Raw genomic sequence first — 10472 nt, forward strand, 5'->3', positions numbered from 1 at the left:
TTACTCACATCCGAATCGGCTCAATCACCAATGCTTCTATACCCTCCTTCCCGCCTTCTTTCAGCACCTCCTTTTCTTCGTCCGTAAGAAACTCCGCTCGGACTTGATTCATGGGTATGGAGAGACGACCATGGTGCTCCGTCAAATCGATTTTTTACAATGATTTTTGTATGACCAATTGATCATCGCTTCTCCCAAGCCTTTGGTCATCTCTTTCACCCTTTCGGGCAAGCAAGGTTGAAGGGCCGAACTACTACTACTACTACTACTACCACTACCCTTGTTGTGCTGCTCTGTATTGTCAGGCTTATTTGCCCTACTAGTTTCATCTGGTGACTTAGAGCTACGTCATTTCTTCTTCCCCCATTCTAGTGTTCCCAATGTCATCTCCGCTAAGTGATGTAAGTCAGACCAAACTTCCTCTTTTTCCTTGCCCTTTGAATCATTTGAATTCATCTTTTCTTGCTTCTTTTAAGAAATTTGAAGGTTTTCTTTGATAAGTTATATTATTAAATAGTGAAAGGAACCAAGTTATATCATATGAGTGAGTTGTCATGACCGTAGGAATTACTGTTTTTTTTTTTTTTTTTTTGAAGTTGGAAATTAAGTTTTCCTATGCGTACATTGTTTTGGAGATTAATTTTGAAGTTAATTCAGAAATTTGAAGCAGTATCAATTCATCCCAGTAGGACAAAACTTTATAAATATATTTTGTACATATATACTAGTATCATATTATGGACCAATGGATGATCTGGAAACACCAAAATGAAAGGATTTTTCTCGAACACATTTTTAAAAAAAAAATAAAAAAGCTTTTGAGTCTGAAATTTGAATAAAAAATTAAAATTTGTGTGAATTGACTGGCGTGGCCCATGAGTACTGTCCAAAAGGACCAAAACCCTCCATTTCCTCTTCTCTTTTTCTTTCACAGAGACGAAGGATTTTATTTTATTTATTTGGTATCACTAGATATTATTTACTTATTTTATTCGAACTGGGTTTATTTAATCAGGGACTGTTTTTAGGGGCTTTAACCCATTCCTTCCTTTCAGTAAGATTTCACCTTCATTTTAATTTATGAAAAGAAACGCATTCCATTCTGAATATTGTTTTTGTTTTCTTTAAATGCAATTCTTCAGTTCTCAGTGCTTGAATCCAAAATTATGTGTAAAAGAAATTTGTATACCATGTGGTCTTTCAAGTTGGAATCTTTCGTAACTGTGGATTAGGGCTAGGGCTATTTAGGGTTTTTCTTTCTGTAGATATGATGAAGCAGATATTCGGAAAGCTACCGCGAAAACCATCGAAATCATCCCAACATGAACCCAACGGTGATGCACTCAATGGTAATTCCTTTTTCAACTCTTCTCTTGGACCCAATTCTTTAAACAGCTCTAAACCTGGTTCCGCTTTTAAATTCTCAAATTCAGGTTCACGTTTGAACGGTGGGACTGTTAATTCTCATTCATCCAGTTCGGCCAACTCAAATCAAGGGAAGAAAACTGACCCTCTTGCAAGCCAAGCAGGTCTTATGTTAGTTTCAGGGATTTATGAGGCTTTGCCTGGTTTCCGGGATGTTCCCAGCACGGAAAAGCAGAGTCTTTTCCTTAAGAAGTTGAATATGTGTTGTGTGGTTTTTGATTTTGGTGATCCAACTAAGAACCTTCGGGAGAAGGACATAAAGAAGCAGACTCTGTTGGAGCTTGTTGATTATATTTCCTCAGTTACATCCAAGTTCAATGAGTTGGCGGTGCAAGAGATGACTAGAATGGTTGCTGCTAATCTCTTTAGAACATTTCCATCTCCGAATCACGATAACAAACTTCTAGAAATGTATGATTTGGAAGATGAGGAACCGGCCATGGATCCTGCTTGGCCTCATCTTCAGATTGTGTATGAACTTTTACTTAGATTTGTGGTCTCACCAGAGACCGATGCCAAGCTTGCTAAGAGATACATGGATCATTCATTTGTGTTGAAATTGTTGGATTTGTTTGATTCGGATGACCATAGAGAGAGGGATTATCTGAAGACAATTCTACATCGAATTTATGGGAAGTTCATGGTGCATCGACCATTTATTAGGAAAGCCATCAACAATATTTTCTACAGGTTTATTTTTGAGACAGAGAAGCACAATGGTATAGCTGAGTTGCTTGAAATCTTGGGAAGTATAATAAATGGGTTTGCCTTGCCTTTGAAGGAAGAGCACAAGCTCTTCTTGGTACGAGCCCTGATTCCTCTTCACAAGCCCAAGTGTGCATCCACGTACCATCAGCAGCTTTCTTATTGCATTACTCAGTTTGTTGAGAAAGACTACAAACTGGCTGATACTGTCATCCGAGGCCTACTAAAGTATTGGCCTGTCATTAATAGTTCAAAGGAGGTCATGTTTGTGGGAGAGTTGGAAGAAGTTCTAGAAGCTACTCAGGCAGCAGAATTCCAACGCTGCCAGGTTCCTCTTTTCCGTCAGATTGGCCGCTGCCTCAATAGCTCTCATTTTCAGGTACTGTCTAGATTATCATTGTTACTCCCTCTATTGACTTTTTCTGTAAGCTTCTTGCCTTCTTTTGTTGACTACTGTATGCCTGTATCACATACTTCATCACTACACATTCTTTTACAGCGATTGGAGCCTCTTACTGTTTTTTTATTCTCCATTGTTGCTGTTAGAGATTTTCCACGCCTTTCCATCCTGAACAATTCCTACTGGTCAATGTCCATCTTTAATATATATGTTTGTTAAACCCTAAGCCCCTGTACTATTTTAAGAATCTGGTCGGGGAAAAGAGTTAGAATTGTAGAACAAGCTACAAGAAATTTTCGGCATAAATAGTAGAACATAGGATATTTTGCTGAGATAAGGATGTATTATTTTTTAGATTGATCTAAGCTGATCTTATTTTCTCGGTTAAGGGAAGGATTTATTGAATCTGGCAGTGACTGGGAAGCCACTCATACCTCACTAGGCTAGTTAACTGATGATTTTCCTTGAATAGTTTGAAAGCTACTGCTCTTTTGTTCCCCTTTATTTCTGCTCAATGCTTGCACCCGCCCAGCAGCATCTTCTTGGGGAAATATTATTTTGATGGCATTTATGGATTGAAGCATGTTGGGGAGTGTGTTGTTGTATGGTGTGGACATTATCATAGTTTTACATTTGAGGCATAAGTTATCTATATTACTTTGGCTAGCATGCTTAATTTCTTGGGAGTGAGATTTATTTGATCCTTGAAGACAGCATTGTCGTGTGGACTATGAGTATCATGTTCATGAAAAATGCGTATCTGCTCAGCTTCAACGTTACTGTTTATCCTTGAGAAAAGAATTCAATATATCTTTTCTACCAGTAGTTGATGATGTTTATAGTCAAGAGAATTGTAATGGTTTTGCTGGGAAGGAGATGGCAATTTAATCCTGGTAGTGAGTTGCATGTTCATCGTTCCAAAAGGTTGATCCTGTTCTAATTGCCCTAAATGAAATAAAAATACATTCAAGTGGCCTCTCATTCCACAGCAATCAAAAAGCACTTTTGAACTGTCAAGAATAGGGCATTCTTAGTTGAGAGTAATGTAATGTTGCTATGCTGGTGGATTTGAGTTCATAACCCTAGTTTCATTCTTGCAATACCTAGAAAAGGAGATGATTCAATTTGATCACTACAGGACAGGTTAACCCTACACTTTTTCGGTAATGGCCACACCTGTTGTTGTAAGTGGTTCATTTTATGTTGGCTTCAAAGGGAAAACAAAAGGAGAATAGTTATTCACTGTGGAAATTACATGATTTTAGTCATTAGTTGCCTGGTATCTAGTTTGAGACAAGTAGAGCTTTGTGCTCTCAACTTTTCTATGTTGTAGGAGTATGATTTGGAAAATGTTCTTTTTGTTTATGGCAGGTAGCGGAACGGGCTTTATTTTTGTGGAACAATGATCACATAAGAAATCTTATCATCCAGAACCGCTCAGTAATACTCCCTATAATCTTCCCTGCACTGGAGAGAAATACCAATGGTCATTGGAACCTGGCAGTCCAGAGCTTTACACTAAATGTCAGGAAGATATTCACGGATGTTGATCATGTGCTTTTTGACGAGTGTTTGTCCAGATTCCAAGAAGATGAATTGAAGGAAAAAGAGATGCAGGAAAGGCGGGAACTAACCTGGAAGCATTTGGAAGATGTAGCTTCATCTACTACCGCAGCAAGCAATGAGGCTGTACTGGTTTCTAGATTTGTCTCTTCCATTGCCATTGCCACTGCTACTGCCACCAGCCCAACCCCAAAGGCAATGGTGGGCAGTTGAGAGATACAATGAAAGCAACTGTTAAGAAATCAGATCATATCCACCATAGTGAAATGATCCATGGTGTAACCTGAATGGTGCACCATGGGAATCCTGCAATTTTTAACAGCGAGTCTCTACTTACTGAATCATCTGTGGATATTAAGGTCGTTGCTTTAACTTTAATTCTGAATCATTCTTTTCTCTATCTTCTATACCTTCTTCCTTATCCGTGGCCTAGGAACATGTGTATCATATCATAAGGGTTTAGTTTTTATGGACAGTTCGTTGTATTTACAATCAGATACTATTTATACTGTACTATTCTTTGTAAGGATATATATATTTTGACACAAATGTATTATACGACATGTATAATAGCGAGAAAAATATAAATACACTTGTCCAGTGTAGAAAGGAAAAGCACTTTCATTCACTGGTGCTTTTCGTTTTAACTATTGCCAGGTCCATGAGTATATGCTTATCCCTCCAAGATAAAAGGAGCGGCATGGATCTAGGTTTAGATTACGTGCTTTGAATAGTGCGTTTGACAGGGATGGAGGCATGTGGACTAATGGAGTCTCAACTTTGTGCTCTTGGAACTATCAGCTTTCCAGCTCTACTAATTCATCTTAAAACATCATATGATTAAACCATATGATGTATTCACTCCAAGTTCCGCTAGAAATGGGTTTCAATGCCCCCCAAGGTAAAGCTCGTGTTTTTGCATGTTTGTAATGAAAAGCCACCAAATAACCATCATTCTTTCATGTAGCAATCTGACCATATATTAGACACCGATATTTCATGAGCTTCAGCAAATGAAACAAAAAAATCATTTAGGATGCGATTTGCACATTAATAGAGGAAAAGTTGCAGGAAAATGTTTCCGGGCTTTTTATTTTATTCGATGAACCTGTAGATGCCAAATTTTCGTTCACTTACAAAGTCAATTGTTGGTTTTTGCTCCTAAAGTTTTAGAAAGCTCCTTTATGATGGGATTATCTTTAATAGCTTCCTCCCTTTCCAGGTGCCATTTCTTTGATGTGTTTTCGGCCTGAAAAATTATAAAGTCCGAGTTTAGTGCAATCATAGTTGGGACTTGTAAAATACAGGAGCAAAATAGTGTTGAATTTTTATCAACATACCCAAGTTCTTAGAGGAACAAGCTGTTCCCTAATCATGTCAAATTTAGGCTGAACCAGGTCTTTTCGTTTTGTTCTGACATCATCACTCTGCCAAAAGCAGAAGATAACAAAAATAAAAAGAAAAAAAACATTTCTCTGTATCAGTGCATTTCCTAACTAAATACACATGGGAAAGACTAGCATACTCAAATGGAACATGTCACGGAGAATATGGATACTCAAAAGCATGAAATAACATTGAATTACAGTTCCATCATTGTGTTAAATTAGCCCCTGATTTGGTTTGGAAGCAACTTATTTATGCTGAAATGTTACTTTGACACGCATGTCATCAGACTAACACATAATGGCATCACACTGATGAGGGAAATTGCATTAGTGCTGAAGACGTGTCAATTAGCATGCAGATTTCAATAACGACTAAAGAGTAATCCAACCCTATCGCAGAATTTGTTAACATTGATAAGACCAAGTTCCTAAAAAACCATCAGGTGGAGAATGACAAATCTGTATAAATATGACAAGAACGGCAATAAAAAAGAAACTGGAAAAATGGTGATAAAACACTCTACAACCATAGATATCCAATAGTTTTGAGCCATATAAACAGAAATTGACGATGTATTTCATTGCGCTTTTATGCCAAAAAAACATAGAACTAAGAAAGTTATCAATAAGGGTGTAATAAGTAATGCTCACACTGTGCAACTCCAACTTGGAGGCTGCAATCCCAAACATCAAGGCGGCCCCACCGAATACCATTGTAGTTGCAACTATAAAAGCCATTCCAACTATAACACAAAAACCAAGTATTATAAGCCTTACCGAAGTTCTGTTGATACAAAAGGGCAATTAAAATTCATAATTAAAATGTTCCCTAATTCAAATTAGATGATATTAGAACTAATCAAGACTAAATTGCCAGAGTTCATATATATTAGATATGAAATGCAACTAAACAAAAAGCATTAAAAGAGAAATTGAAATGAACAAACTTCGCTTAAGTCCTTCAGCAGCAGCTTTCAACTTCTCCGGATTGAGAGGCGTATATTTGTCCTTCCGCAATTCATTAGCCGTTGATGCCATGGTTGAATGTTCCGATGTTGGCAACTCCCACCTGCAAATTCTCCACCGACATACAATAGAAAACCCAAAAAACAAGAAAGGAAAAAGAAAACCCAAAATTCGATGGAGAAGAATGGGGCAAAGCTGACCTTTTGGGGCCAAAAGTAACCTGGGGTAGAGAAACATAAGCCCTGAGAGGGTTCAAGGCATCAGGGGAAGAACTGGAGGCATTGGTTGGATGAGTATGGAGGGCCCACTTGGAGGACCTGGATAGAGACGAAGCATCGGAGGGTTGCCTGAAGATCTTAGAAGGCAAAGAATGCTTGAGGACCTCAGGAAGGACGTCAGCTTGAGTTTGTTGCTCAAGCGACGGTGGGTTTGATGAGAGGTTTTTGGGGGTTTTCTCTACCAAACGGTTGACGGCTTGTTTGGATTCCTGGAAAAAGAAGGCGCCTTCTTTTCCTGCTAGTCTTCCCGCGAGAAAACTCATGCTGTTTCGATAGCAGAATTTAGAGAAATGTAGGAAAATTATTTGGGTTTTGGATCTTATTTTGGGGGTCAGAGGTTTTGGATTGATCACCAAGTATCGACATATTTTGTAGCGTCAGCCTGTTTGAATTTAAAGAATATTTGAACACTATCTTATAAATTTACATAATTAAACTTTCTAAAAACTATAATTACATCAACCATAATCAATTCAATTAACTTTTAACTTACCTTTTCTTTACCAATTTACCAAAAACATTAATTAAAATAATTTAAAAAATATACATATATTCATACAACATTTAAACTTAAAATTTCAAAATTTTATTCAACAAAAAAAAAATTCAAACTTTTAATATCTCAATATTATAATTTATAATTAGAGTTTAAAACTTTTTTTGAATTCAAGTCTACTCCAACCCAATTCATACACTTCTCTACCTAATCACGAGAATATCAACAAGAACTGGTTCCACGGTTTTTGTTATATCAATTTAATATAAAACTCATATTTAAAATTTAATTTAAATTATTTTTTAAAATTAATTAGCATTTAATCTAATTTCTTAACTAAGTATTTAAAATTATACAATTATTAAAACAATTGAAATCTATATCTCTAAGGTCCAAATCACCTTCCTTCTATTCAGCGCGGACGTATACATATGCTCATTTCTCTCTTTCTTTTTTCTTTTACATTTTATAAAAAAGGTTAAAGTTAAGTTTTGACCCTTCCAACTTTTAACATATTATATTTTCCTCATTGTACTTTTGTACTTTTATAATATTATTATTTAAATAGTTTATATCTTTAATTTTTTAATTAATATATAATTTAAATATTCCAAAAATTTTAGAGACTTTCCATTTCCTTTTAATTTTGTGTTGCTTTTTTTGAACAATAGTCAAATTTCAGTTTTGGCATTTAAATTGTATTAAAACTTGAGATTTAATCTATATACTTTTTAACTTTTTTTTACTTAATTTAGTCTATCTACTATTATAATAATTAACATTGTTAACTATTTCAATTAAAACGCTTACACCAATTTTTCTTAAGAACAATCTTACAATAGGAAAAAATATATTTTATCATGATGATTTTGAATGAGCAATAAATATTTTCAACAATAGTTTTATTATTACATAACTATTAAGTGAATATTTGTCTTTAATTTTAAAATATCACGCTAATATATTTAATAGAAATAACAACTAGACCTAAAATTTTTATTTTTTAAAAGAAGAGGACTATATTCTTAAAAGTAAAGGCGAGGAACTATAGGGACTAAAATAAAAGCTTCTTTTATACAAAATTTAAATAATTCATAAATCTGAATTAGAAAATAATACATACATTAGTAGCTTTGAGTGAATAAAAAATATTTTTTGATATAATTAGAAAATACTTTATATTTATTTTACGATGATAAAAAATTATTTTTTTTCGAATTTTTTAATGACTTTTGGAGATTTATTGTTTCCTGTTCAAACCTTGGTAATAATTAACTAAAATGAATCGTAAGTCATTATTGTTTCAACCTTAGTAATAATGAGCTAAAATGAATTTGAATATATATCACATTGATTTCAAGCGCACACGCATAAGGGGCGGGTGCGATGTGGGTTCTCCTGCATTTGCACTTTGACACTGTGGACCATACCCACCTTCCTCGTCTACACTTTTTTTTCTTTTTTTTTTTATGGGGTGAAATTTCCAAAGAATAAGCTAGCTTCAGGGCAAGCTGTTAAAAGAGGGTGGGATGTGAGTGCATGGCCCAATGGTTCGCAAGATATTCCACTTTAATTTGCACAGATGATATCCAACCTTAATTCCATGGTTGGTGTATGAAATAATGGGCAATTGAGCTGCCATTAAAACCAGGTGAGTGGAGGCTAGCTAAACCAGTCCATTTATAGATCATTCATCATAACTTTCAGAGCACCGCAGAAACAAATTACAAGTAGTGGGTCATTTTAAAATGGTCGTTTATGATGATTTTTTTCTTTCTTTTTTTACAATCAGAATTGCATTCAGTGCCAAGCAAAGATGATGATGAATTGGTGATGGTTCACTGAAATGCAATATATTGCTCCCTTTTGGTGCTGTTTAATTTCCTACCTCCCCCCCCCATGAAACCACAAATTTGGTTTCATACAAGTGAACCATCCTAAAATAAGGTAAGGTTCTTACCAAAGATATGCTGAGCTGAGAAAAAGAAATATGTAATTTATATAAAAACCTATGTAGTTTAAAGCTTACAAACTATGGTTATTTCTGCCTCGCATACAAAGCCTATATGGAGGCAAATAAATATGAAATAATTCCTTTAAATTAATCTAAAAACGTGCAGGAGTTGATCCCAAAAAAGTTCATCTCTATACTTGTCACAATATCTCTACTCTATACACAACTAACTAGGTCTATAATCTATGATATTGTCTAAGAAATCATCCAAAAAAAAAAACAATATGCTTATACGCTACACAAGAGAGAAAAGAAAGATGCTGCAATTGCAAAAAAAGCAATATACTATATTATCTGAAGTTTGAGTTCTTTTGTAGCTAGTTTCTTGAGCTATCATCGCTTGTTGTGCAAGGGGTTGGAGCCTGTTGGGACTCTTCGCTTCTCCTCGAATTGCCTGGCTTGGCCTGTAAAAGGTGGACCAGTTGACCCTGGATGAAACACCTGTTGCCCAGGTTGTCTGGTTCCTTTGACTGAAGAGTCTGAGGATACAAGGATGTTCCTTCGGATCGCTTCAATCCTGGGAGTTAAGAGGAGGAGAATAAGAACAAGGGAGCAAAGCTGAAAACGATCCATCGTTTTGTTTGGGAGAGATGGAGAGATATTGGAAAGGCAGTCATAGGCTAAGCCAGCTTCTTATTTTATATATGGGGGAGGCGCTGGTCCATTTCTGAAGTATAGATACGTGTATTCAGATTCTTAAAGTTGTAGCTTCGGTTTTGACCCATTAGCCATAGCCTTTCCCACCGTTGGATCTATAGAAAATTGTGAAAGTAGACCCACTATTATTCACATTTATTATTCAATCAAATAATAACAAAAACAATTTATATAAATCCATAATCATGTGATCACTGACCTTATAATGACGGTTGGGGTAAAGTCAACATTTAATAGGGACAATGACACCAGAAATACACGCAAAGTAATATGTGAAAACTTGGAAGGGAAGGGAAGGGAAGCGCTCGCCGTGACTTTTAAAATTATTATTCGTAAAGACCCAAATGCCTATGCATTTTCCATACCCAATTTGGAAGACTTTATCAATGGCCCTTGCATGGAAAGGGGCATTTTCGTCATAATAGAGTCAACATTGATACACCGACGACGTGACCCTTCATTAATTTGAGCCGCGGGATTGGATTAACAGATTAATCAAATTTAGATCAAAAACCTGTATAGACACCTATGAGAAAGGTCGGCTACAGATATTGGAAATTTCATTCTTTCTCTAATTCAA

At 35.7% G+C, this 10472-nt stretch overlaps 2 protein-coding genes across 7 annotated transcripts; one reads left to right on the plus strand and one right to left on the minus strand.

Moving 5' to 3' along the window:
* Nucleotides 1-859: 859 nt before the first annotated feature.
* Nucleotides 860-4721, plus strand: LOC107941715 (serine/threonine protein phosphatase 2A 59 kDa regulatory subunit B' gamma isoform). 2 transcript variants are annotated; one of them, XM_016875299.2, is made up of 3 exons: nucleotides 864-1349; nucleotides 1434-2509; nucleotides 3902-4721. In XM_016875299.2, exons 1-3 carry the CDS (start codon nucleotides 1268-1270, stop codon nucleotides 4304-4306), a joined length of 1563 nt encoding a protein of 520 aa, XP_016730788.1. In that variant the 5' UTR covers nucleotides 864-1267; the 3' UTR covers nucleotides 4307-4721. The 2 variants fall into 2 exon arrangements, with proteins under 2 accessions (XP_016730787.1, XP_016730788.1); XM_016875298.2 differs by having other exon boundaries at nucleotides 860-2509.
* LOC107941716 (uncharacterized) lies at nucleotides 4482-7114 on the minus strand. 5 transcript variants are annotated; one of them, XM_016875303.2, is made up of 6 exons: nucleotides 6648-7114; nucleotides 6429-6550; nucleotides 6133-6224; nucleotides 5434-5520; nucleotides 5231-5342; nucleotides 4482-5064 (listed from the first exon to the last, which is right to left on the minus strand). In XM_016875303.2, the coding sequence occupies exons 1-5, from the start codon at nucleotides 6986-6988 to the stop codon at nucleotides 5235-5237; spliced, it is 750 nt and encodes a 249-aa protein (XP_016730792.2). In that variant the 5' UTR covers nucleotides 6989-7114; the 3' UTR covers nucleotides 4482-5064; nucleotides 5231-5234. The 5 variants fall into 5 exon arrangements, with proteins under 5 accessions (XP_016730792.2, XP_040937245.1, XP_016730790.2 ...); XM_041081311.1 differs by having other exon boundaries at nucleotides 4482-5097; XM_016875301.2 differs by having other exon boundaries at nucleotides 5434-5523; nucleotides 6648-7108.
* Nucleotides 7115-10472: the final 3358 nt, after the last annotated feature.

Source organism: Gossypium hirsutum, chromosome A11 (genome assembly GCF_007990345.1).
Source record: "Gossypium hirsutum isolate 1008001.06 chromosome A11, Gossypium_hirsutum_v2.1, whole genome shotgun sequence".
Taxonomy (NCBI): domain Eukaryota; kingdom Viridiplantae; phylum Streptophyta; class Magnoliopsida; order Malvales; family Malvaceae; genus Gossypium; species Gossypium hirsutum.

What these genes read in the sequence shown, in the direction of transcription:
- LOC107941715 (XM_016875298.2), top strand. Translation starts at nt 1,268, where the DNA reads ATGATGAAGCAGATATTCGGAAAGCTACCGCGAAAACCATCGAAATCA. An exon ending in TCAATAGCTCTCATTTTCAG is followed by an intron (nt 2,510 to 3,901) that starts GTACTGTCTAGA and finishes TGTTTATGGCAG; the next exon opens with GTAGCGGAACGGGCTTTATT.
- LOC107941716 (XM_016875301.2), bottom strand. Translation starts at nt 6,988, where the DNA reads ATGAGTTTTCTCGCGGGAAGACTAGCAGGAAAAGAAGGCGCCTTCTTT. An exon ending in GTTACTTTTGGCCCCAAAAG is followed by an intron (nt 6,551 to 6,647) that starts GTCAGCTTTGCC and finishes GAGAATTTGCAG; the next exon opens with GTGGGAGTTGCCAACATCGG. An exon ending in TTGTTCCTCTAAGAACTTGG is followed by an intron (nt 5,343 to 5,433) that starts GTATGTTGATAA and finishes ATAATTTTTCAG; the next exon opens with GCCGAAAACACATCAAAGAA.